Source organism: Marmota monax, unplaced genomic scaffold (assembly GCF_021218885.2).
Source record: "Marmota monax isolate L192 unplaced genomic scaffold, Marmota_monax_Labrador192_F-V1.1 WCK01_AAM20220418_F8-fsc00029, whole genome shotgun sequence".
In the NCBI taxonomy this organism is placed as follows: domain Eukaryota; kingdom Metazoa; phylum Chordata; class Mammalia; order Rodentia; family Sciuridae; genus Marmota; species Marmota monax.
In genome coordinates, this window is record NW_026693024.1 from 12,285,884 (window position 1) to 12,310,327 (window position 24,444).

The window sequence follows — 24,444 nt, forward strand, 5'->3', positions numbered from 1 at the left end:
CATTCATCTACTGAAGGGCATCTAGGTTGGTTCCACAGTTTAGCTATTGTGAATTGTGCTGCTATAAACATTGATGTGGCTGTGTCCCTGTAGTATGCTGTTTTTAAGTCCTTTGGGTATAGACTGAAGAAATTAAGCTTAAGTTTTAAAACCCCTAGATCAGACATAAATTCATCACTCAGAAATCTTTCTAACTACTCAAAACTCCAGCAGCTGACTTGAGTCCTTACATGTCTCATGCCAGACATAACTAAGCTTATAACTGCACAACCTCATAAAGTAAGTGCTATTATTAATCTCCTCAGGACCATTTTACAGATGGGGAAACTGGGGCACAGAGAGAGATGAACAAACTTGCCTAAAGGCTCATGGCTTCAGAGTCTGGTTCATATACATATATGAACCAGATTTCTACACATACAGCAGATTTCTAAGAACAGTTCACTAAAGCACTGTAGGAGGCGGGATGAGAGACCGCTATTCTCCAGGTGGGGGAATTAAAAATCAAAAACGACTTTTCAAAAACACCGATGCCTCTCCCTAGAGATTCTACTTTAGTGGGTCTGGGGGTGCAGCCTGGGCTTCAAGGTATCTTCAACTCCTCCCAGGTGACTCTAGTCCTCCGTAGCTGAGGGTGAGAACCACCTGCCTAGAGGGACTTCTGTGCAGAGATTCATACCCGGGGTCTCCAGAGAGATTCGGCCAAGGACATCAAGGTAGTCAAAGCCTCCAGGTGCCATGAGACTGCTAAAGAGGTGGGGGTGGGAGAGGGGAGAGCGTCCTCATCTAAGGGACAGGAGGGGAGCAATAGGCCAGGCAGGTGGCATAGAGTGAGCGAGTGGTAGAAAACCAGGACTGGACAAGGCCCCATGGTCCCTAAGGAAAAGGGAGCTTCCCACTGGAAGAGCATATATCGGGAAGGTTGGCAATGGCTATAAATTCCATGCAGGGGCTGCCACCCCAGTTCTTGTCACCTTGTGGGTGCTTTTCACATCATCCCCTCAGGGCTGGGGAATTTGGCCGGGCAGGCCTTTGCCCAGGATGTCAGAAGAAGTTGCCTCCCTGCCGCGGCTCCCACGACCCAGGTAGCTCTCACCTCTCCCCTGGGTTCACCTGCAGCTGCTCAGGCCGTAACAGGCAGCTGCTTGAGTTAGGAGGAGCAGACCTGGGCCCTGGGACCTGGAGACAAGGACTCCAATGTTTAACGTCCTGCACTGGTTGAGGCTCTGCCAGGACTTCCCCTTGGGGGAAGAGGCTGCCTCTACCCAGCATGTGAAGTCCACGAGACCTACTCTCCTCCAGACAGAGCTTCCTAGAGTCATTGTGATCAAGCTGAACCTCTCTCTCGTTTTCCCCAGTTACAAAACGTGGAAATCGGATGAGGGAAGAAAGCACATTGCTCGGTTCCTCCATCAGTAAAAGTTGGCTCCCCACTGCAAACTGCCAGTCACCTCCCCCCTCGGCCCCCAGCTCACACTGATGGGACAGGGCATCATCTGTATCAACAAGGGATATCTGGGGAGTCCCCACATCAGGGCCCAGGAGGAAGCAGGACGGTATTGCCAAGAGAAAGTCACAGGCAGGAGCCACCACCAGAGCTGGAGGACCAGGAGGGTGAGCCCTGAGCTCTAAGGGGCCGCATGCGGTAGGGGACATTGAGGACAGTTTTGAATCAACTCATCCAAACAGACACGGCCTGCTCATTCTCCAAGGACAATATCATCTAATGTTTGTAAAACAGGCCTAGAAAGTGCAACCCGGGGAGAAAATGCTAGTTGTCATGAGGTCAGTTGAGTCCAATGCTGAAGATCTCAAGTCCCGTAATTCCAAATATAACTGCATTTGGAGGTAGGATCTTTAGAGAGATAATTGAGTTAAAATGGGCTCAATGCCCTACTCCAACAGGACTGGTGTCCTTACAAGAAGACATCATGACCCAGACACAGAGGGAGGAGCCCAGGGAGAAGATGGTATTTGCAAGCCTGGAGAATCCACTCCTACCCCCTTGATCTCAGCCTGCAGCTTCCAGAAGTGGGGGAATAAAATGGGGCTGGGTCAGCCGCTGGTCTGCGGTGGATGCTATGGCAGCCCTCACCATGTAATAGCATTAACATGGTAGCAACAACTGGTCTTCTTTGAAGAATCTTGCAACCAAGTGACAGTCATTCCCATTTCTCAATGGGAATTGAGAAATTCCCTCCCAGATATCCCTTGTTGATACAGATGATGCCCTATTTGGGCTGCCTGAGACAGCAGATGGCACGTGGTCCTCTCTTGTTCTTGCTATTTGGAAACTTCTGTCTCTGATCTTCTTTTTCTACTGGATCTTCCATAACTCTGCTCCCATGGAGGGCTCTATACCTCTTTCTAAGATGTTCTAAATTTGTGAGCTTTCTTTGGTTTCTGTTGCTAACTGACGAACTTAACCACCCGTGACAGAGCTGGATTTACATTTTTCATAACGAATGCAGTTTACGAAGCCGTAGTTAAGAGGTCTTTACTTTTCACATTCCTGTGTCTTCACAGGTCCACAGAAATCTTAAAGCCATGGAAACTCAGCCTAAGTCATCAAGTTTATTTCCTCGCCTTATAGCCAGAGCCCAGGAAATGAGAATTTCTTCCATTAAAAAATAATAATAATAATTTCCAGAGAGGGAGATTCCACAAGTTCTCTGCCCTCAAAAGTTGAGTGATCCCAGCCCGGCTCAAGGTTCTGTGTCTGACTCAGCTGGGTTGGGACTTTCTTATTCCTCTCCTTCAATATGATGCAAGCCCTTCAATAAATGAATATCCCACAATAAAAGAGCAATCAGGATGAACTGTGATGAATATTCTCTCTCTCAGTGGTGGGTGGGGTGGCATTTGGGGCAGGTGGATGGAAGGGAAACTTGGCCAAGTCCATGGGTGTAGACATGTTAACATTCTGTTTCAGTCGTCATTCATACGCATTTAGCTTCAGTAAGAAATTGAGATAAAAGGATAAGATAGAGGACACAAGTATGCGGAACACTATTTTGAATAATGACAAATAAATTGGGATGAAGAATATTATGGGATAGGTGGGGCGAGCGTGCACAGCCAGTGTGGCATGGCTGATAGCAACAGTTGGATCACAGTAGACTATCTTGGGATGGAAGCTTTGCAGAGAGGGGCGGGAAAGGTCCCGTGTCTGTTGTTGAAGGGGTGGAAGGAGATAGGAGGGAGAGACCCAGCCAGAATCTCCCTGGAGATGCAGTTAGTTATGTGGCACCACCTCTAGCAACGCTTCTGAAGGAAGTTTATTTTTAAAAAGAGGAACCACCAACCAGCCCCATGAACTCTGTACAGCAAGTCTTTGTGGCCAAACATCCCCCACCCCAGCACCCACCAGCTGGTCAAGGACAGTCCTTGAATGAAAGTGGGAATGGAGGGGAGGGTTGCAACATTCGTGTAGGACTCAGGCATTGGATGGACGAAGCCAACCCAAGCAGATCAGGGACATCCACAGCTGGGGTTCCCCCATTCAGCAGGACTGGCTGCTCTCTGCTTGAACCTGCAAACCATATCTCTCCAAGAACCCCAGAGCCTGAGGGCAACCACAGCAGCTCAACAGAGGTCTTCCTCCAGCTGGGGCGACAGAGCATGCAGCCGGGGGAAATGGGAGCTTTGAGGGTGGTGGGTGACCCTTGCCCAGCTCCGCCACACACCAACATGGGGTTGAGTGAGGAAACTGATTTTCCTTGGAATCACCCTCTGAGCTGCACTGTCTGTGAAAGACAGATGGCTGGAAGCTCACCACCCCCTTCCCACCTTCTCTCCGTCTGCTCACACTGGGCTGTGGCCATTCTGTCTGCTTGTCACCTATCAGCTCATGCATCCCTGGCGGCCACACTGTGGTTAAGTACTACTTTCATTTCTGTGAAATTTGTGGAAATTACAAAGAAGTACAAAGAAGTACCTAGATTAAAGTGACAGAGATAGTCAGTGATGGAACCAAGATGACATCTCAGAGAGACAGGCCCAGAGCTCACGACTAACCACCTGACTACACTACCTCTCCCTCCAAAGGCCGAATCAGCTGCCTCTGCCCTGGGGTCAGTTCACACCCTCAATAGGCAGAGAGTCACACCTCCCCTCCTCTCCTTCCTTTACCCTTCCCCTTCAATGGCTCTCCACCAGGGCCACCAACCCTGGAGGAACTCCCATCCCTATTCTCTTTGGATTCCTGGAATAGTTTTTCAGGGGGGAAGTGGGGAAGTGGTCAGAATGCAGACTTGCACTAAGATGGGCTTGGCTTTTCAAAAGGAGGTGTAAGCAGGACTCAGCCAATGTGAAGCGGCAGGTATTCCAGAGGAGGGGTATGAACTCCCCCAGTAACATGGGTGGGATACTAACTTCACCAAGCTGAGCTAAAATAAATACACAGGTGTTATGGCAAACTATGGGACTGATTTATTTGTGTTAACTAATGATCGATTCCATGAATGATCAATGTGATCATCAACGAATCGATCATGAGTTAACACAAATAAATCGGTAAGAACCCACAGTCATTAACCAGCTCATGAGACCTCAAGAGCTAGAAATTTTGGAGGTCCAATGTTTCAACTTCGGAAGGAATTCAAAAGTGATACTATAGGTAAGTAAGCACAGACTGAGAGACGCTCTAAAAAATCAGGAAAGGAAAAAGGAATTCAGGCTGGAGTTGTTCCACAAAGATTTTAAGAAAGAATGTAGGATTTCAGGAGGTCTAAGAAGGAAGCCAAGTGTTGGAGAGATAAGGAGAATACAAGCAGATAAGGAGGGTCCAGCCCATGGACCAAAATGGGTTTGACCCAGGCCTTCTGGCAAAAGAACTCAACCTTCCCGGGGGAGAGAGAGATCTGAAGGTTGCACCAACAGGTGAATGACTAAACCAGGAGTTTGGGGATTGGTTCCATAAAACAGAAGGGAGCCACAGAAGTGTCTTGAGCAGCAGACCACAACTTAAATAGAGCTTATGAATAACCTGACAATAAATGGGCAGATGATATCAAAAGACATTTCTCAAAAGAAGGAATCCAGATGACCAATAAATATATGAAACAAAAAATGGCCAACATCCTTAGCAATCAGGGAAATGCAAATCAAAACTATACTGAGATTTCATCTCATTCCAGTTAGAATGGCAATCATCGAGAATACAAAGAACAGTGAATGCTGGTGAGGATGCGGGAAAAGGTCTACTCATATACACTGTTGGTGGGACACCAAATTAGTATAACCACATTGGAAAGCAGTTTGGAGAGTCGTGTACAGACTAGGATGGCACCACCATATGGCCCAGCTGTCCTACTCTTGGTATTTATCCAAAGGAAGCCAAACTCACATACTAGAGTGATCCATGCATACCAATGTTTATAGCAGCGCAATTCACAATAGCCAAGTTACGGAACCAGCGTAGGGGAGCTGCCTACAGACGAAGGGACCCATAAAATGTGGCGTATGTCCACAATGGAATTTTACTCAACCATAAAGAAAACTGAGAGGATGTCATCTTCTGGTAAACGGATAGAATTAAAGAACATCATGCTAAGTGACTCAGAAAGTCGAGGGTCAAATGTTTTCTCTCATATGTGAAAGCTAGGGGGGAAAAGGAATAAAAAAGAACCTCACAAAAATAGAAGGGAGACCAACAGAGCCGAGGAAGGAGAGAAGGAGAGGTAGAGGAAGGAGAAGTACAGGAGTGAGATCAACCAAGTGATGTTGTGCCCACGGACAGACCTCCCACCACGGATCCTGCTGGTGTACGGAATTACAACACACTAGTTAGAAAACAGCAATAGTCAGAGTAGAACATGCAGATCAGGGGGAGGGAGCAAGGAAGGAAAGTCCTGGGGAATGAGATTGATTGAGGGATGTGCATGCATGAATGTGTCATAATGAATCCGACCGTGTATTACGTCTAATCGCAATGCACTAACAGAAATGGGGGAAAAGGAGATCATCAAAACAAAATGAAAAACAGCTTCGGGAAGATTCATGGAATCTGAGTGGTGGGTGGAGGGACTGAACAGGGAGGACAGGAAAAGAGCTGATGTGGCCTTCCAGGTCCAAAGTAATAAGAGCCTGGAATAGGAGAGGCAGGCCGACTCGGGGAGAAGGACAGACCTAGCAAAAAAAATCCCACCAGTGGGATTTGGTGGCTGATAGAACAGGGAGGTAAACATGGGATTAACACTGAGATACGAGGGTATTGTTGATGAAAGTGTTTTCCCACTGGTGGTAATTGAAGAGAATGAAGGCTCTTTGGTATGTAAGGGAACTCAGAACTAGGAAGTCGGGGAGCTGGTCTATGGGAGTAGGTGATACATCTATTCTTAGCCACCCTTATGTGAGACAGAACATCCATACTGGAATTTGGATTTGATTAGCGCGTCAATCTTGGCTACAGACTGACTCTCTTCTCTCTCTCTCTCTCTCTCTCTCTCTCTCTTTCTTTCTCTCTCCCCCCCCTTTTTAATATAAAGCCAATACAAATCTTAACAGCATTTTTAAAACACGATAGCACTCTTTTAGTCCTGAAAAGGCAATTTCACTTTGTTTTCTGCTTTCTTTTTCTTTTTCCACAAAATTATAGGATTAAAACAAGCAGTCACCAAAACAAGCTGTGTTTGGACCTCAGATTTTTCTGGCCAGAATCAAGAGGTAGCAAATGGCCAGAGAGGGAGGAGGCAGCACCCAGAGGCCTCCTCAACTTGAACTCCGACTTTTCCATCTCAGGAGGATTTCAATGTCACTATTTCTGACCACACACACCCTCTGTCAAGAGGATTATAATTCCAAAGGATTAGCATATTACACCCAGTTTTTAAAATCAGATGTTTACACAGCACCCTATATTTTAGACAAAACCCTCATACATTAGTTTTCTTCCTCCCAAAGATGTTCCCTTTTTAGTTTTTAATTTCCAAGACTTTTTTTTCAACAGATTCCCAAAATACTTTTTTTTAAGTTTTTTTTTTTCTCCTGTTCATTCACACTTCATTCATCAGTGTGTGGTCAGCCAGGTTAGGAAGACAAGAAGGTTTTTAACTAGTTGAAAATGTGTGTTTGCTATTGGGTTGAGTGATTTGTCCTTTAAGGTGGAGTTTGAGCCTATAAAAAGTTGAAGTGGGAGCATGGCAAAATGTGTTTGCTTTTCTTAGATAAATCTGTTAGTCTGTGTGTGCTATAAAATGGCATTATTCCTCCAATGGAAACCACACTTCCTACACAACAGACGCCACTCTGCCTTCTCTCCACAGACTTTCCCAACCAAGGTTCAAAATCCCTCCTGTATTTGTAGTCAATCCCATGGGGAAACCATTAGTCTGGTTCCCCATTGGGGTTCCAAGATGAGATTCTTTGCAAAAGAACACGGAACGATTAGCCAGTCCAAAAAAAATGTAGCTATAGATAACTTCCAAAGTAGAATTCTCAGGAAAAGAACAAAACAAAACAAAACTGTTAGGTAATAGAAAAAGACAAAATTCACCACCAATGAAGAACATAAACAAAAATGGAGTTTTGTATTTAATAAAAATCCAAAGGAGGTATGGGGTGAAGCACTGACATGGCACATTCATTGGTCCCTGATAGGACCATGTGGACTTACCAGATTAAGAAGAGTCAAGTACTTCCACTGGGCACCATCTTGAAATATTTTATATTCCTTCTGTTCATTTCCATGTCGTGGGATGTAGTAATTGAGGAAAATGTACCAGTTCAAAACGAGGAAGTGGTATATGCACGTACAGGTCCTCATCCCAGCTTCCTCTGGCCAGGGCACTGAATACCTCAGGTCACTTCTTTGTAGTGTCCTTCTGTGAGTCACAGATCAGCCTCTAGGCAGTCGGGAGAGCTGTAAGACACACCCCTGGGGGTTGAGAGTTCTACCTCTGGCTTGGCTTCTCTCTTAGGCTGTTGTCCTGATAAACTTGGGAGAAAGGATTAGTGCTGTTTTTCAGAATCCTGTTTACATAATGATAATCTGTGGATTTGCATTTGTTTCAACCTATTAGCCTTGGAGGAGGGCAAGGGGCCAGAGCTGCCCTTTGCACCATTTAGCTGGGGCCCTGGAGCAGTGGTGGTGCAGGTTTAAACAACCTTATTATGAAACACCGACAGCTTTAGCTAATAAAACCCTCTCCTGGCCCAACTCTCTCTTCATTTGGAAAGAACAGGAAGTTGCAATAGTATCTCTTTGAGAGAAGCAGGTTGATAAACCAGGAGGTGGAGACTGGGTATGTGGAGGGCAAGAATCAAGGTAAGGAGGAAAGGAAGGAAGGATCCTTGCAATCTGGCTTCTGAGATTGCCAACCTTTGATCCCTCAGGGAACCCTGGAGGGTTTCTTTTGTTTTGGTTTTCCGGTGGTTTTGTTTTGTTTTAGTTTATCTTTAATCTAGATAACCAAGAGTCGCAGGCACTCCTTGCACCTGGGCGTTCCTGTGCCCAGAGGCCAGCAGCACCGGACCCCCAACATACCTGAGGGTGAGTAGTGCCTGGGAAGGGCAAGGGTCTCTGCACTGCCCTGGAGGGGATGAGACATGGTTGGGCTGGGTAGAACACAGTGGTGGACCTGCCTCAGCCCAGTAGCAGGGAACTGAGGGACCACTGGAAGTGCCAAGCCTTGTGACATCACCAGCTTGTCTCCCTGGGCAACCGACTAAGAGGGTTGAGCAAATTCCTCAGAGAAAAGCTCCCAATGCAGTTATGTAAGTCTGCTGTCCGTGCTATTGCTGATTTCACCAGGGCTCCCAAGAACCACAGGGGGGTCCTGGACAGCCAAACAAATACAGAACCAAGCCTGAGGACTGAGAGTCATTGGACTTCACACATCAGGAGCTATTGATGAGAGGAGAGTACATCTGAGCCAGCCCCCGAGGGTCTGCATTGTAACCATGTGCCAGTCTGTGGGGGCTGCTACCACCAGACACCACAACTTGGGTGGCTGAGAAACAGCAGGGATTTATCTTTCACAGATCTAGAGGCCAGAGGATAAAGGTGGAGATGCTGGAAGATCCGGTATCTGCTGGGGGCCCACTTTCTGGTTCAGAGATGGCCATCTTCTCACCTTGTCCTTGCATAAAGGTGGGGGCTGGGGTGGGGAGACAAGTTCCCTAGGTCCTCTCTTATCAGGTCAAGAATCCCATTTGTGAAAGTTGAGTTCTTGGGGCCCAATCACCTCGCCCCATCCCCACCCTTCACATCCTAATACCATCACCTTGAGGGTTAGGATTTCAACACATGAATTTCAGATTCTAATGGCAAATCATTCCCCCAAGAGAGAGGGATCCAGGACTTTGGTGACATATCACTCTGTACAAAACTCCATGGCCTGGTCTAAAATTAGTAAAATGATAAATGGCAGCTAATACTTTAATAGCATTTAACTGTTTGCCAGGAATCATTCCAAGGCTTTACATGGGAACCCATTCAACACCTTAAAATCCACTATGAGGTTAGTACTGCCCAGAATAGAACTGCCCACTTTCTGGGCAGTACTAATGAGGAAAAGAAAACCCTGGCTGCCAAAACCGTGTGTCTGACAACAAGTTAAGAGGCAGAGCTGTCTGTCCTGTACCCAGTGGACCTGGAACCAAGAATTCTCAGGTCTCCTCTGCAGGCCCCCAACCCCTCTTTCCAATAGTCTCCCCGTCTCTGCTGAGGGTCTTTTTCTTCCCATCAGAAAAATTATCTCAGAAAAGGATCAGAAGTGTTTTGAAACTTGGTGCACCTATGAGCTCTCATGCTATGTCTCCAGGGGCATCTCCATTTTAGACGTTGTTGTAGCTTTGGAGATTTCATGCCTTTATATAAAAAAAAAAATATCTCAAGTATAATTCTGCAGATGGGTAAAGATTGAGGGAAAGATGGGAAAAAGATGGATAAAAACCCCCATCTCTGAAATAGGTTTGTCAAAATCTAGGTCTTTTTACTGCAAGACCTCTTTATTTTTTCCTTGTTCTTGCCTCGATGCCCACAGAGGAGAACTCTCATAAATATTGATGTGATTATTTAATTTGATTTGCAAGAGATTCAGGGTTTGACATTAGAATCCAATTAATTGTTAGCATTTTAATAAATAGTAAAATAATATATGCGTATGAGGATTTGTATATAAAAACTACATGACTTCTAAACTCAATATCTGCATCTACTTATAAAACTTTCCACAAAAGTGTTGCCCAAAAGAGAGATTGGCCAGGAGCAATGGCACATGCCTGTAATCCCAGCAGCTTGGGAGGCTGAGACAAGAGGGTCTCAAGTTCAAAGCTAGACTTAGCAACTTAGCAAGGCCCTAAGCAACTTAGCAGACCCTGTTTCTAAATAAAGTAGAAAACAGGGCTGGTGATGTGGCTCAGTGGTCAGGCACCCTGGGTTTAATCCCTAGTTACACAAAAAAAGGTGTCTCTGGATTATGACCATATTCACAACATAGTTTGTATCCCAGAATGAATATCCAGGTACATTTTTATGGAGTAGTTTGGCTATCTGTCCCCCACCATAAAACCAGGTGGAGCTTGGGAGAAAAATGAATATCACCAATTAGCCTATATGGTATTATGAACACATAATAAGTGTGCTCCTTGGCTGTCTTTCTCCTTTCTTCAGTAATCTAAAAGGCTAAAATTGAGAAATGGAGAGAATTATTCTCGGACTTAAAGTGAAAAGACAAATATAGCAGAAATTTGATATTTTTACACAAGAAATATTAAAAATATAAACAGCCATATTTCATACTTTGATATGAATAATACACATGTAACTTGATTAGTAGACTTGACATTCTACTCTCTACTCTTTAGGAAATTGGAGCACCCTTGCTTAATGTCCCAAGTATTTATTGAGCAATTACTATTTGCAGGAGACTTGCTAGGTGGTAGGGAGTTCCTGAGGACTAAGAGAGAGGCAATCCCTGACCTCATAGAGTTTCTATTCCAGCATGGGAGGCAGATGTTAAACAAGAACAAGACCAGGTGTTAATTCACAATTATGGAAACTTCTGTGAAGGGCCAACACAGTGGGATCATTGGAAGGAACAGCAGATTCAGAGGTGGGGTGACGGGGGTGCAGGGAGCCAGCCCTCTGGGAGCCACGCTCAGTGCTGGCTCTCCCAACCCAGCCCACATCCTCTGGCCTCCTTGTCCCCTTGGTGACTCCTCTTCGCCAGCTCCTCTGGGTGGTGTTTCCCACAGAGCTGGTGCCCTCCTGTTCTTGTGGTGATGCATACTCAACCACTGCTGGGAGCCATTAGCCAAGTAAGTATGACAATTTCCTTGCCAGCGTACCCCATGTTGCAGTGACATTGAATGTAAGTGACCTTGCTCAAGGACCAAGGCAGATTAGGGTGTTCCCGGTTTTAAGATAATCTTGTTTAGGGCGTTCCCAGTTTAGGTTCCAGGTTTAAGGTTTAAGATTATTCCTGCTGGGAATAGGGCGTATCCTGCTGCCTGAGTTCCCCTTGAGTTCTCACGGGATTCAGACAGTATATTTTGGGAGATAGAAGCCCAGTGGAAGTGGATTTGGGCAGAGAACGGGGATTTGGGAAGAGAACGTGGATTTCCCCAGAACGTGATTGTAGACGGCTGGTGTGAGTTCGGGAATAAAGAGTTGCTGTTTGAATCTACAAGCTGTGTGGTGGCTCGTGATTGTGTGCCCAGCCAGACTGCGGCATTTGTGCCCAGCCAGACGGCATTTGTGCCCAGCCAGACTGTGGCAAACCACCATTTTTATTGTCACAGAATCTATTCCTCAAGATCACATCTGCTCTGCCTAAGCTCCTCCGAGTTCAAATATATCTTCAACTCCCTGCCATTGGACATCCCCCGAATGAGGAAGACACACCTCAAACTCAGGGTGTCTAAAGAGGACTTGTTTCCTTTCCCCAAACCTGGCCTTTCTTGTCCATTGCTCTATTTTGGATGAAGGCTCCATCATCGACCTGAGAGACTTTCCTCTGCTCTCTCTCTATTGTTCCTCAAGTCCAAATTCTGCAAGTTCAGGCTCAAATGGGTCCCCTTCTCCCCACCCTTTCTATACCTTCCCTGGTCCAGGTCTTCATCTCCTGCCAGTACCATAGCAACTGTCTCTTGATTGGTTTTCCCAAATCTAGTTTAATCCCTCAATTCTGTACTTCACAAGGTTGGAGGATGTAATTTTTTCCAAAATGCTACATTTGCCCTCGGCTTATGTCGCTTTACCACATCAACATCACCAACAGGATAATATATGAGTTTGGAAACTTTTAATACCTGCCCCCTGCAACACACACTCACACACACACACTCACACACACACACACACACACACACACCTGGCTTGGGTACTTTCTCCATCTCATCTTTTGTCATCTTCTTATGATGTCAAATTGGCAGAGCCTCCCACCCAAGCCTTGGTGGGGACACACCCCAGTGCCTTTTCTCCTACCGTCTCCTTTTCCTGATGGCCTCTCTTAACAAGTTTTTGACTGGTTATCTCCGAATTATCCTCCAAAATGCAGCCCAGCAGTATCTTTCTCTAGTAACCCTTCCTGAACCTCTCCTCCACCAAGCCGTGTTTAATGACCCCCCTTAATGCCTATGAATCTCTGCAAGTTGTATGATGATTAGAAAGTCTTTCTCTTCTTGTTTGCTATTGTTTGAATTCCCAGAGCTTAGCAGAGTGCTGGGCTCAGAGTAAATACTTCATAAATATCTGTTGAGTAAGAAAATAATAACCTAACTGAAAATGTACAAAGGACCTGAATAGACATTTGCCCCCAAAAGACTAAAGTGGACAACAGGTATAAGAAGAGACGTTCCCATCATCAATCGTCAGGAAAATGCAAGTTAAAACCACAAAGAGTGTCACTTTACACCTGTCAGATGGCTATTATCAAAAAGATAAATGAAAGCAAATTTGGGTGAGGAGGTGGAGAAAAGGGAACCCTAATACACAACTGGTATGAATGTAAATTAATACAGCCATGGCGGTAAACAGTAGGGAGATTCCTCCAAAAAAAGTTCAAAATGGAACCACTATATGATCCAGAATTTCCCACTACTGGGTATGTATCCAAAGGAAATGAAAGCAGAATGTGGACGATACAGCTTCACTTGCAAGTTCATTGCACCATTACTTACAATAGTATGATATGGAATCATTCTAAGTGTTAAATGATGGATCAATGGATAGAGGAAAATGTGGTATACATGGGACACATACTGGAATACTATTACTCAGCTTTTAAAAGGAGAAGGATCCCGCCATTTGCAACAGTCCGGGAGAACTTGGAGGACATTGTGTTATGTGAAATAAGCTAGGGGTGGAAAGACAAATACTGCCTGCTCTCTCACACAGGGAATCTATGAAAGCCAAATGCATAGAAGCCGAGAGTAGAAAGGTGGTTAGTAAGGGCTAGGAGTGGGGACAGGGGAAAGGATATGACATTTCAGCACAGAAGGAGGAATAAATGCAAGAGATCTCTTCTACATCATTGGGACTTATATCTAATAACAGGGTATTCAGTGCTTGCAAATTGCTGAGAGTAGGGTGGTGTGCCTGCCTGTAATCTCAGTGACTCAGGAGGGTGAGGCAGGAGGATCACAAGTTCAAGGCCAGTCTCAGCAACTTAGCAAGACCCTTTCTCAAAATAAATAAATAAATAAACATAAAGGGCTGAAGACGTAGCTCAGTGGTAGAGCACATCCAGAGATCAATCCCCAGTACTGCAAAAAAAAAAAGGGGGGGGGGGAATTGCTGAGAGTAGATTTTAAATGTTCTCACTACAAAAAAAAAAAAAGAGTGTGAAGTAATGCATATGCTAGTTATCTTCATTTAGCCACTAGACAACATATGCATATTTCAAAACATCATGTTGTACACCAGAGACGTTCATGATTTTTATCAATTCAAAAATAAATAATTAAAATGAAAATATTGTTGAATTTAATGAATGTATGAATACTAGGTATACCTGTCTACTGGGCTGTATGACAAATCTGGCTCATTCATTAAAATACTATTATGTTCAGAGTGTCCAGCTGATGGATTCAAGGCAGGAGGCAGAATCCTAGGAGGAGTTAAGTCACAGAGAGCCTACGCCCTAGAAGAACTCACAGTCAAGTAGTGAGACAGGTATATAAAACAAAATTATAGCATGATGTGATAAGTACTATAATAGAGGTATGCATAAACTACTAATGGAATCTAAATTATCCTGCACATTACTCTGTCATTTTAAATATGTAGCAGATTGAGTTCAAGATAAATGCATCGAGTAGGCCATAGGAGACTCCAGACTCCAGGCAAGAGAAGATAAAGTTTAAAGTAATCTCCCTGAATATAGGAGTCCTGGCTACCAGCACAGATAACCATCTTGCCTGGTTATGGTTTGGACGGCTCAATGGCCAGTGTTGAAGTCTTGGTCACCAACCTGTGGCACTACTTAGAAGTAGGAAGTGGGACCTTATGGAAAAAAGGTCATTGGGGTAGGGGGGATGCCCTTGAGAAGGAAGTTGGAACCCTGGCTCCTTCCTCCACCATGCACTCTTGCCACGGTGTACTGTGCAAGCCACAGGTCAAAGTAATGTGGCCAAGTGATAATGGACTTAAACATCTATAAGTGTGAGCCAAAATAAAACTTTCCTCCTTTAAGTTAATTTTCTCAGGTATTTTGTCATAGTGTCAGTAAACTGAATAACACAGGGGTGAATTTCCTTATGTGTAAGGCTTGGGGAATTTAGAGGAGTGATCATTTTGCTGCCCAAAGGTGCCATATGAACTGGGCTAAGGGACAGTTGAGCTAGGGCCTCTGAAGAGACTGGAGGGAAGCCCCAAGTCCACACAGATACCCTGCCACGCCCCTGCATAACCACAGAACCAGTCACAGTGGAAGGTTCTGGAAGGTGATGGCCACAGGTAACAAGTGAATGCTGAGAAGGAAATGGGGATGTCGGGGCCCAGAGTCCTGGAGGTCATGCTGAACAGGTCTGAGGGAGTGCAGTTTCATTCTGACACAAGGCAGAAGCCTCCCAGCTACTGTACTAAGTAAACAACTACCAATACATCCCAATGACCTTAAGCTTCACGACCAGCTAAGCCAGCAGGACTAGTCCATACCCACTCACCCTCTTCGACTGCAGAGACCTTCTCGAATGGTCTATTCCTCCACAGCCTCAGGAGCTCACTTAACTGGGTCCGTCTTTGGGTAAACAGTCTCACCATTAAATTCTCAGATGAGGGGCTGTCCTCCAGGGGTGTCTGAGACACCTCTGTTCCTCCGCATCACACATGGCAAAACTCCCGATGTTAGTAAGAATCTCATGTTGTGTGAATCAATCCTGCCATTGTGCTATTCTTAGGCATACCTAGGGGGTCTCTTGGGTTTCCGGATTATCATCTCCCAGCTCCATCTGCATTTCCCTAAACCCCGGCTATCTCTGAATTAATATCACATTCACTGCCTTCTGAAGCACCCCAAAAGTGTGCACGAGGTCCCGCTGAAGTCCAGGTGCCCGGAGACTAAGATCTTCCTTCCAGTGGAGTTGAGGGGCTTCCCTGGGAGCCCTGGTCCCCTTGCTGGAAGTGGCTGAGAACTGAGTAAGAATGAGATGATGAACCTATTTGGGTTATTTTTGTCACATTCAAGAGCACTTGTTTTTCTCAGAGGCCACCGTGACTTCCCTGCTTTTTAAAAACTAGAACTTTCAGTGAAGGCCTCTGTCTGAAGTCTGCTGGGTGAGGACATGTGTGGGTTCCCAGCCACCCAACTAAGTGAACCGGGGCTTGTTTTTTGAGTTGTTGCTGGCTGGATGGCTATATATCTCTTCAACCACCACATTGCCCGTGCATGAGGAAAACCGGTTCCCACCTGCCTTCCTTTTAATTTCCCACTTGGCTTTTACAGAGGAACGTAGTGTGTGACCATCTTCTTGGACTCCCTCAGAGAAGCAGAGCTCTCTGTCAGTATGTTTCAAGCTACCTTAAAAAGGCCAAAGAACTCCTCCTGTTTACAGGCATGACATTGAGTCACATTATTTAAAGAGTTTAGATTAAAGGGGGAAAAAAATGTTGAAGTCTGTTAGTTCAACCTCTTCATCTTCCAGATGAGAAAATTAAAGCTCAGAGAGATTGTGCAACTTGCCCCAAGTCACAGAGCTATGAATGCAGGGCAAACATCAGAATGTAGATTTCTTAACAACCAGGCCTGTGTGTTTTCACTTATTTTTGAATTACACTTTTTTTTTTTGTATCCAAGTTCTAGAATTTTCAAGTGAATTTCTTTCGTTTGAATTAGTTTGGAAGTCACTTGATTATGTGAGATCTGATGAAATTGTTAAAGAGAAACTGTCTGCCCAGAAAAACCATTTTGAGACTGTCAGATTTCACATTTTGTACATCCTAATAATCAGAAATGTGTAATTTTTTTCTCATAATGTAACTCAGACATTTCAAAATAGACTTTTATATCCAGAATTAATCATTAAAATTACAAAAATATTCTAAACTGGCCAATCAGCACATTCCAGTTCCAGGGTTTTGAAACTCTAGTGTGACATTCATCATAAGGACAACAGTCAGTTAAGCTATGGCTGTTTTGTTTTAGCAGTTTGTACAGAAAAACATGACTCATGTATAGTCATATACATGAATGGCACTTTGTTGATTTTCTACCTAATGCTTCTATTGTTTGTTGGAGAAGTTGTTGAAGTCACTAAAAATAATAACTGTGCATTAGTCTATTTCTCCTTTTAGCTTTATTAGTTTTTGCTGCATGTTTTTTGAGGCTTAGTTGTTTGGTTCATACTTGTTAGAATTGCTATGTCTTCCTGGTGGATTAACCATTTTAGATATGTGATGTGCTTCTTTGTTGCTAGTAAGCTTCTTTGTTCAAATAAACTATACTTCATGTTATATACCAAAGCCATTCTTTTTAAAAATCAAGACTTATATGTATGATATTTCATCACATAATTGTTGCAGATTTTCTAACAATTTTTTTGTTTGCTAAAAGGAGGTACCATTATATGAAACATTTTTTAATTGTGTCAGTACTATTACAAATCATTTATTATTAAATCTCTTTGATGAAAGATTAGGATGCATGGGACACGTGTGAATATACATTAATACAGTGACTACAGTTATGCTGTAAAATATGGTATTTTTCATTACTTTTACTGTCAATCTGTTTTGTTTAAATTAAAATGAGTTTCTTGCGTACAGCATATAGTTGAAACATGTTCTTTGTGTTTTGTTTGTCACTGTTCCAATATCTGCCTTATAATTGGTATATTTAGACTATTTGTATTTAAGGTAACTGCTGATAGTTTAATTCTCTGTCTTTGAATTATCTGTTCTACTGCTTCATGTTTCTTATATCTCTGGTCTCACCTTCCTTTGTGCTACTTGAACACTTTTTAGGATTCCATCTTGAGTTATTTATAGTGTCTTTGTACCTCATATAATTCTCCTAGTGGTTGCTCTGAGTGTGAACATATATACAACCTATTGCATTCCCCTGATCTAAAATTTGACCACTTCAAGGGAAATAGACACCTTACTTCTAAGTTAATTCTCTCACTTTTCCTATTTTCAAATACCATAGCCTTGGCTCTCAGAGCACAATTTTTCATATCTCTCGTTGTGTACAAAGTATATTCACACCAATTCGTGTCTTCATGCATGTACTTTGGATAATAATGATCATCACATTCCACCATCATTTCTGACCCCATACCCCCTCCCTTCCCCTCCAACTCCTCTGCCCTATCTACAGTTCGTCAATTCCTCCTATGCTCCCGCTCCCTACCCCATTATTATTATCCTATGCTCCCGCTCCCTACCCCATTATTATCTTTAGCTGTTTTTTTAAGGGTAGGTCTGCTAGCAACCCAACCTTTTAGTTTCCTTTCACCTGAGAGTGTCTTCATTTACCTTTGACTTCTGAAGAACAGTTTCATAAGATAAAGGATTCGTCCTAGGTTCTTCTAGCACTCACTGTAGGCTGAGCCATTTCCTTCCGGTGGCCATGGTTTCAAGTGACAAGTGTGCAGCTATTTACATCTGTGCTCTCCTACAGTTAAGGTGTCCTTGGGAGGGCTGCTTTCGGAAGTTTGTTTTTAGTTTTCAGAAGTTCAGGTATGGTGTGCTTAGCCGTATTTGAACATTTTTCAGTTTCTTAAATCTGTAGGTTTATGTCTTTCACCAGTGGGGAGTTTTTAGTCATTATGCTTTTTTTTCCCCCAAAATACTCTTTGAGCCTCACTCTTTTTCTATTCTATTGTGGGACTCCAATGGTATGATTTTTTTCCCCTCTTTTTTTCTTTCTCCATAGTCCTCCATTGTCTTGCTGTTGTTGTGTGGGGTTTTTTTTTAGTCTATTCTCTCTCTGATTTGATTCTTTGATTCTGTGCTCTGTGTTTCTATCCTGCTACGGTGAAGTTTTTATTTCTGTCAATATATTTTTTAAGTTTTTTTCTCATAATGTAACTTCTCTTCTAATTCCCATTGGGTCTTTTTTTTAATAAGTTCTATTTCCTCAATGATCTTTTCCATTTTTCAATTGTTTCAAGAGATTCATAATGGCTCATTGAGCTTTAGTTGTATAATAACTGCCTTGAAGTCTTCATCGGATAAGTCTAGCATTCAACTCATCTGTGTGGTGTTCACTGATTGCCCTTTTTGTTGTTGTTCTCATTCCAGATGTTATTTTCAGCTGGGCAAGGTGGCTCATGCCTGAAATCCTAGCAACTCTGGAGTCTGAGGCAGGAGGATCCCAATCTCAAGGCTAGCCTTAGCAATTAAGTGAGACCCTGTCTCAAAATAAAATAAAAAGATCCAGGGTGTGACTCAGTGGTAGAGTATTCCTGGGTTACATCTCTGGTACCTAATAATCATAATAATGTGATGTTTCCTCATTCTTGACATGACAGCTGCTTTTTTATTACATTCTGGACACGTTGGCTATCGTCTTAGGAGACTCGGTGTTATATTTGAATCTTGTAGTTATCCTGCACAGGGATCCTGACCTGACTTCTGTAGGTCAATGTTCGGATGATCATTTAATTTTCTGAGCCTTTTTGCTATACTGTTTTGATCTGCTTGACTTATAAAGTGTCCCTGGGGCCCCTGGTGTGACAACCAAAACAGTCTCCGGAAATTATCAAAAATCCCCTGGGGAGAAAAATCACTCCTAGTTGTGATCCAGTAGAATTCAGCTTTCACAGCTTGCGACAGGCCACGCCTCCGCAGAGAGGTAAGATTCTCCTGCAAGGCTCAGGGGTGGACCTTGGGATCTTCTCCTGTGTTTTCAGGCATTAGCCCCCTTCCCTGGGGAGAGGAAAAGGCTTTCTCTGCCTCCTCCTCCTCCATCTGCCCACACTTGAACTCAATGAGGATGCTGATAAGTGGATCCTATCAGAGGGCAGGATTGGATTTCCTGCAAAATCCACCTCAGATTAATCCAGCCCTTGACACACAAATGGCTTTTATTAAGGACTTGCAGCTCTCAACTTTCAAAGTGGAATCTTTCTAGAATCAAATACATATACTTACATTCAGCAGTAAGATATGCTGCCAGAGATCATTATCAGATACATCCTTTATTGCTTTTTAGTTGGTTCTCTTCTTATTTGTATATTGCTGAAATGACATCACATGACCTTTCGCAAGATTTTGCTTTTCTGCCTGGAAACATGGGGTAGTGTTTCATAAAAACAAGGAACAGGTCGCAGGGCTAATAAAAAAAAATCCCCTTATCTTGAAAAACAAAAACAAGTTTAAAAAAAAAACTGCCCGATGGTTCACTGCAGAGTTGTTTTGGTTAATCATTTACTGCCCAGTGAATAAAAAAAACACGCCATCCTGAAACTGTGCGAAAAGAGGAGGAAGCCTTACAGATCACTTGTTTACGAAAAGGTCTCACATGCTTTTTCTGCCTTCCTCGGATTCTGTGTTATTGCATTTTAATTATTCATCTGGAATGGCTACACATGCCTCGGTTGGTCAGGGCTTGCGGATGCTCACTAAGCATCCCCCCCCCCCCGTCTCTCTAGAGTGCTTATGGTGTTTTGGGCTAATCAAAGTGATCTCAATTTGTTTTATGAGTACCCAAAATATATTAGATAAAATAAAAACAGCCCTTCTTTCTTATCTTTGCCAAAGTAGAGTTCTTTGCACACGGCCTGCCGAGGAGAAGGATGCTGTACAGACTGTGAGCTGCAGACACAGCGGTACAGCTGGTTATCCACAGGTGAAGCCGCTGCGGCCTGGCCCGCCACTCCCCCAGCCCCCCCGGCCCCAGCCCCTTGTCTACCTTGTCTTGAAAGATGTCAAAACTTTTCCCATGACTTTCTGCCTTTTCCCTCTGTCCACCTTTTAAGTTTCAGAAGGAGTCATGTTAAAAGGATTTGGAGGGGGGATATGTAGGGAGGAAATGGAGCCTATCTGCTAGACTTCCAGACTGTTCCCCAGGACAAAGGCCTCGTCACCAGTGAACTCACTTGAATTGCTGGGGACGTTTGGCTGTTTCAAGAGGCTCGGCTCTCAATGACACCATGACAAAGCTCCAGTTGCCAAAGTCACCCTCCCCACTTTTGTGGCAAGAGAAAAATAAATAAATGATCATCAGTTCTACATGGTCTTTGGCTTCTTAGTGGAGTTGGTGTGAGCATCTGTGCTACCATAAATCTGGCTGTGTCTTCAAGCAGTGGCTCTGGAGCTGAGAGAGAAGATTCTGGGACTAGTAGCCACAGATCAGGTGGCCACTTGGAAAAGCCCAGCCCACGGCCCTGACGTTGCTGTTGCTGAGGCTGTGTTGTGTCCAGTCAGGGGACATCCTAGTTGGAATGCAAAGAGAGAAAGGAGGTCAGAGGACATGTTTGCCAGCTGCTGGTTGACTCAAGGGCTCTCAGTGGCCTTCTGTTTTTTAAATGTGGCTCCTGGCTTGCACTTCAACTTTGGCCTCTGAAAAAATGTGGACTCCAAAATGAAGTGAGGAAAATCCGTTTCCACCAAGTGGCCAATAGGGTGAGCTCCAACATCAGAACTTCCCGCTGTCCATCTTGGGTGCAGTTCTTCCCACTGGGTGGCCAAGTTAGTGAAACTTCATGTCTCAGTCTCCTCAACGATAAAACAAGGACAACAACGAGAGCCCACAACTCAGAAGCTGCTGGGCAGGCCAAGAGAGGCAGGAGGTGCTAAGGTTGTAAGCACTCAAGGTGCACTAGGTTTTAGTACTTGTAAAACGTTTATCCATATAGCCACCGAAGGGTCCGAGTGCCCATGTGGCCCATGACTAGCACCTCATTTCTAGGTAGCAACATTTGCCGTTATGTCTTCAGAGAACAACCTGGTGGAGGTTCTAGATCTATGGCTAGCAGCCTGAATTCTTTCCAGAAAAAAACTTTGGTGGGAACAATTTCCAAACATATTTCACAGTTGTCTTAAGGCCAACATCAGCTTCCAAACTGAAGAAAAATCTTTACTCTCATTCTGGGGCTTTCCATTAAGACCATAATGACCCAGAATTTCCCACTAGCCCCTACTAAGTTTCTTAGGAATTGAAAAGGGCAAGTGAAATTGACCTGAAGTTCAGGATCAGTGAATTATCACCCTCTCTCTCAGAGAGAGAAGGGAGAGAGGAAATGTACTTGGAGTGGGAATAAATTCACGAAAGCAAGGGACGAGATCAAGAAGAAGAGACGACCCTCAGAGTTTAGTTGGTACCTCTTTTTTAGCCAAGGTGGAGTCTAAATGATAATCTGAAGTGTCTTCTGGGTAATAGGAAAAAAAAATCAACTATTTTTCAAATCTTTAAGCCTCAGAAAACTGATTCTGATTGCATAGCCCAAATATTGTCAGAAGAAGTTTCTTCTCCAGCAATCAGGCGGTACGAACGATGGTTAATCAGTGATGGAAGGAAAGGTGCATGAACTACGTAACCCCCTGCAGAAGCCTGCTCGACCTTGGGGTGCTTTCTGTTTGAGGAGGGAAATAGCCCTTGTTGCCTCAGTGATCACAGAAAGGGGGGGAAAAAGAGGTGCTATGGAAGCTGCTTGGTACCCTAGTTTCTCTTCCCCTTCACTCCCATCAGTGGCTCAGTAGGGGACAATGGCACTTACTAGTCCCACTGAAGAGAGGATTGAATGTTCCTGCTCCCAGTACTCCTGAGAGGGTGTTATGTGGCCCCTCAGTGAGATCCCTATGAACAGACCAGAGCAGAGCATTCTAGCTTCCCACCCAGGATGAGGGGCATGGACCCAGACATCCCTATGTTGAAATTCGACTCCCCAGTATGATGGTACTTGGAGATGGGACTTTGAAGAGGTGATTAGGACAGGAAAGCAGAATCCTCCTGATGGGATTCGTACCCCTGTAAGGAGAGACACTTAAGAGCTTGCTTCTTCTTTCTCCACTACGTGAGGATGGAACCAGGAAGAAGATCTCCCAATCTCCAGGACTGAGAAACAAATGTCTGTTGTTTAAGCCCTGCAATGTATAGTATGTAAAGTATCTGAGTGATGGAGACCATGGGTACGCCAGCTCCAAGTTCCCTCGGTATCCTGAGGTAGGAAGAGGCTTATGGATGTCATAGGAAGAAAAGATGGTGGCCCCATGTGGCTTGGGAAAGCCAAGCGAAGGTCAGGATAATGGGTTTTTTTGACTGAGATAACAATGAACTTCATCTACCCGAGGAAAGGAATAAGGAAAGAAATGGAATTTACCCCTTGAAGAAATAAGCCTGTCATTATTAGCTACTGGCCATTTAAATTTATTGTAATATATGATTTCATTAATTTGTTAAATGCACCATCTGTACAAACAAAAATAAATGCCAACATAGATCAAGCATACCAGTGGCCCAACAATGTACTTTGTACATAAGCCCTCATTTTTTTTTCTTTTTTACAGCATTCTAAAGCAAGAATTATGGTGCCACTTGACAATTGAGGAAGTCACATCTGAGAACATGAGGGATTAAATATCTTTGCCCAAAGACACACAACAAATAAATGGCAGAACTTGGAGCTTAAAGCCATTGTTATCTCAGTCAAAGACCCATTATCCTATGAGGACTCTGAACTACTTTTACAACTGTTCAAAAAGCCTAAATCATCCCGAAATAAAAGACTTATTAAAAAAAAATCCATGATCGATATTGTTCTATTGTGCTCTCTTTCCAAATTACGTATAAGAGGGTTTTGCTTCATTGAAATGCTAAATTTCTTAGGGATCTTGAAAAACCGAATGTCATATTTTAACATCTCTATACCTTCTGGCATCTGTATTCCCTAAGTGCTGTCTTCTACTTTTCTACGTAAAGATTAAAATGGAGCTTGCCACTCGGGAAGCTCCCAGTAAGTGTTACCATCATCGTCGTCATTACCACCACCACTACCACCCCCTCTACCTTCACAAGCCATCGTTTGTCATATTTGACATATCAGTAAACATGTTGAGACTCCCCACTGACCTGGACTAGGTGTTCAACAGCCTTTTCTGAAATGAATACGTCCCTGTGCTCACAACTCAATTTTTCAGCAGTGAATCTTCAAACACAGCCATTTTGTGTCTGTTTCTGTGTTTAATTTTCCTTGGCCCTGGGGGAAGAGGGAGGCTGCCAGAGGATTGTCCTCTCCATGACTCCTGACCACTTTGTAGCTTCCACCTAGCCAATGCTTGGGGTCGGGATGCAAAGGACTCACAAGTCACCCATCCCAAGAGTGGTATTCCTCAGGCATGTCCTTCCTGAGCTCTAACTCAATTAGATCCAGCTACCCTCTCTGCTGTGCTGCACATCAAGGGGAAAGCTATAAATGGGAAGAAGAGAATTAATGTGACCTTTATGCTCTACGGACACAATGTTAAAGGGGCCACATGCTCTTTTCTGGCTGCTTTGTTAAATGTTATCCTTTTCCACTAAATGCCAACAAGTGTTTATAAGTTCCCGGGCTCTCAGAAGATGGAGGGCACAGACCCAGGAGCCTGATGCCAACTCTGCACAGCAAACTTTGCCCCCGCAGCTTTGCTGACCCATCACACGCTGTGTACGCACTGTGGTGGGGGCCTCATCACATGATCTCATTCACCATTTGACAAGGGCACTGTTTTAAAGGATGCTGGTTCTAGAAATGGCAGGAAGTGCTCTCTAACTCAGCACTCTCCAGCGGATTTTTCTGCAATGATGGAAATTTCGGTTTCTGTGTTGTCTAGGATGGTAGTTACTAGGCACATGTAGTCAGTGAGTCCTAGAAATGTGGCTAGGGCAACCGAGGAACTGGATTTTCAATTTTATTCTGTTTTAATTGATTTGGATTTGATTAGTACCATGTAGTTGGTGGCTACTGCACTGGGTAGTAAAGCACCTTAAGGTGACAAGCCACCTTAGTTTACCCAGGACTGAGGGGTTTCTTGATCTTCAGTGCTAAACCTAAAACAGTTCCAGACAAACTGGGACA

At 44.0% G+C, this 24,444-nt stretch overlaps 1 protein-coding gene and 1 long non-coding RNA gene across 8 annotated transcripts in view; one reads left to right on the forward strand and one right to left on the reverse strand.

The window, feature by feature from the left end:
- The window catches only part of Adtrp (androgen dependent TFPI regulating protein), a 91,800-nt gene that overhangs the window by 62,080 nt on the left and 5,276 nt on the right, over positions 1-24,444 (reverse strand). For 2 of the 5 annotated variants that reach the window (XM_046453401.2, XM_046453402.2), the window contains exon 2: positions 7,616-7,861. In XM_046453401.2, the coding sequence (XP_046309357.1) occupies positions 7,616-7,765 (150 nt within the window). In that variant the 5' untranslated portion in view covers positions 7,766-7,861. Of the gene's footprint in view, positions 1-7,615; positions 8,157-8,485; positions 8,593-24,444 lie in introns of those variants that run through there. The other 3 variants (XM_046453403.2, XM_046453404.1, XM_058582396.1) reach the window with 3 other exon arrangements.
- LOC124098558 (uncharacterized) lies at positions 7,961-23,226 on the forward strand. 3 transcript variants are annotated; one of them, XR_009227654.1, is made up of 4 exons: positions 7,961-8,266; positions 8,391-8,491; positions 20,153-20,237; positions 22,898-23,226. It is a non-coding gene; the product is annotated as an uncharacterized LOC124098558 (long non-coding RNA). The 3 variants fall into 3 exon arrangements; XR_006853606.2 differs by lacking the exon at positions 22,898-23,226 and adding an exon at positions 20,368-22,889 and having other exon boundaries at positions 7,963-8,266; XR_006853605.2 differs by lacking the exons at positions 20,153-20,237; positions 22,898-23,226 and adding an exon at positions 11,746-20,136 and having other exon boundaries at positions 7,977-8,266.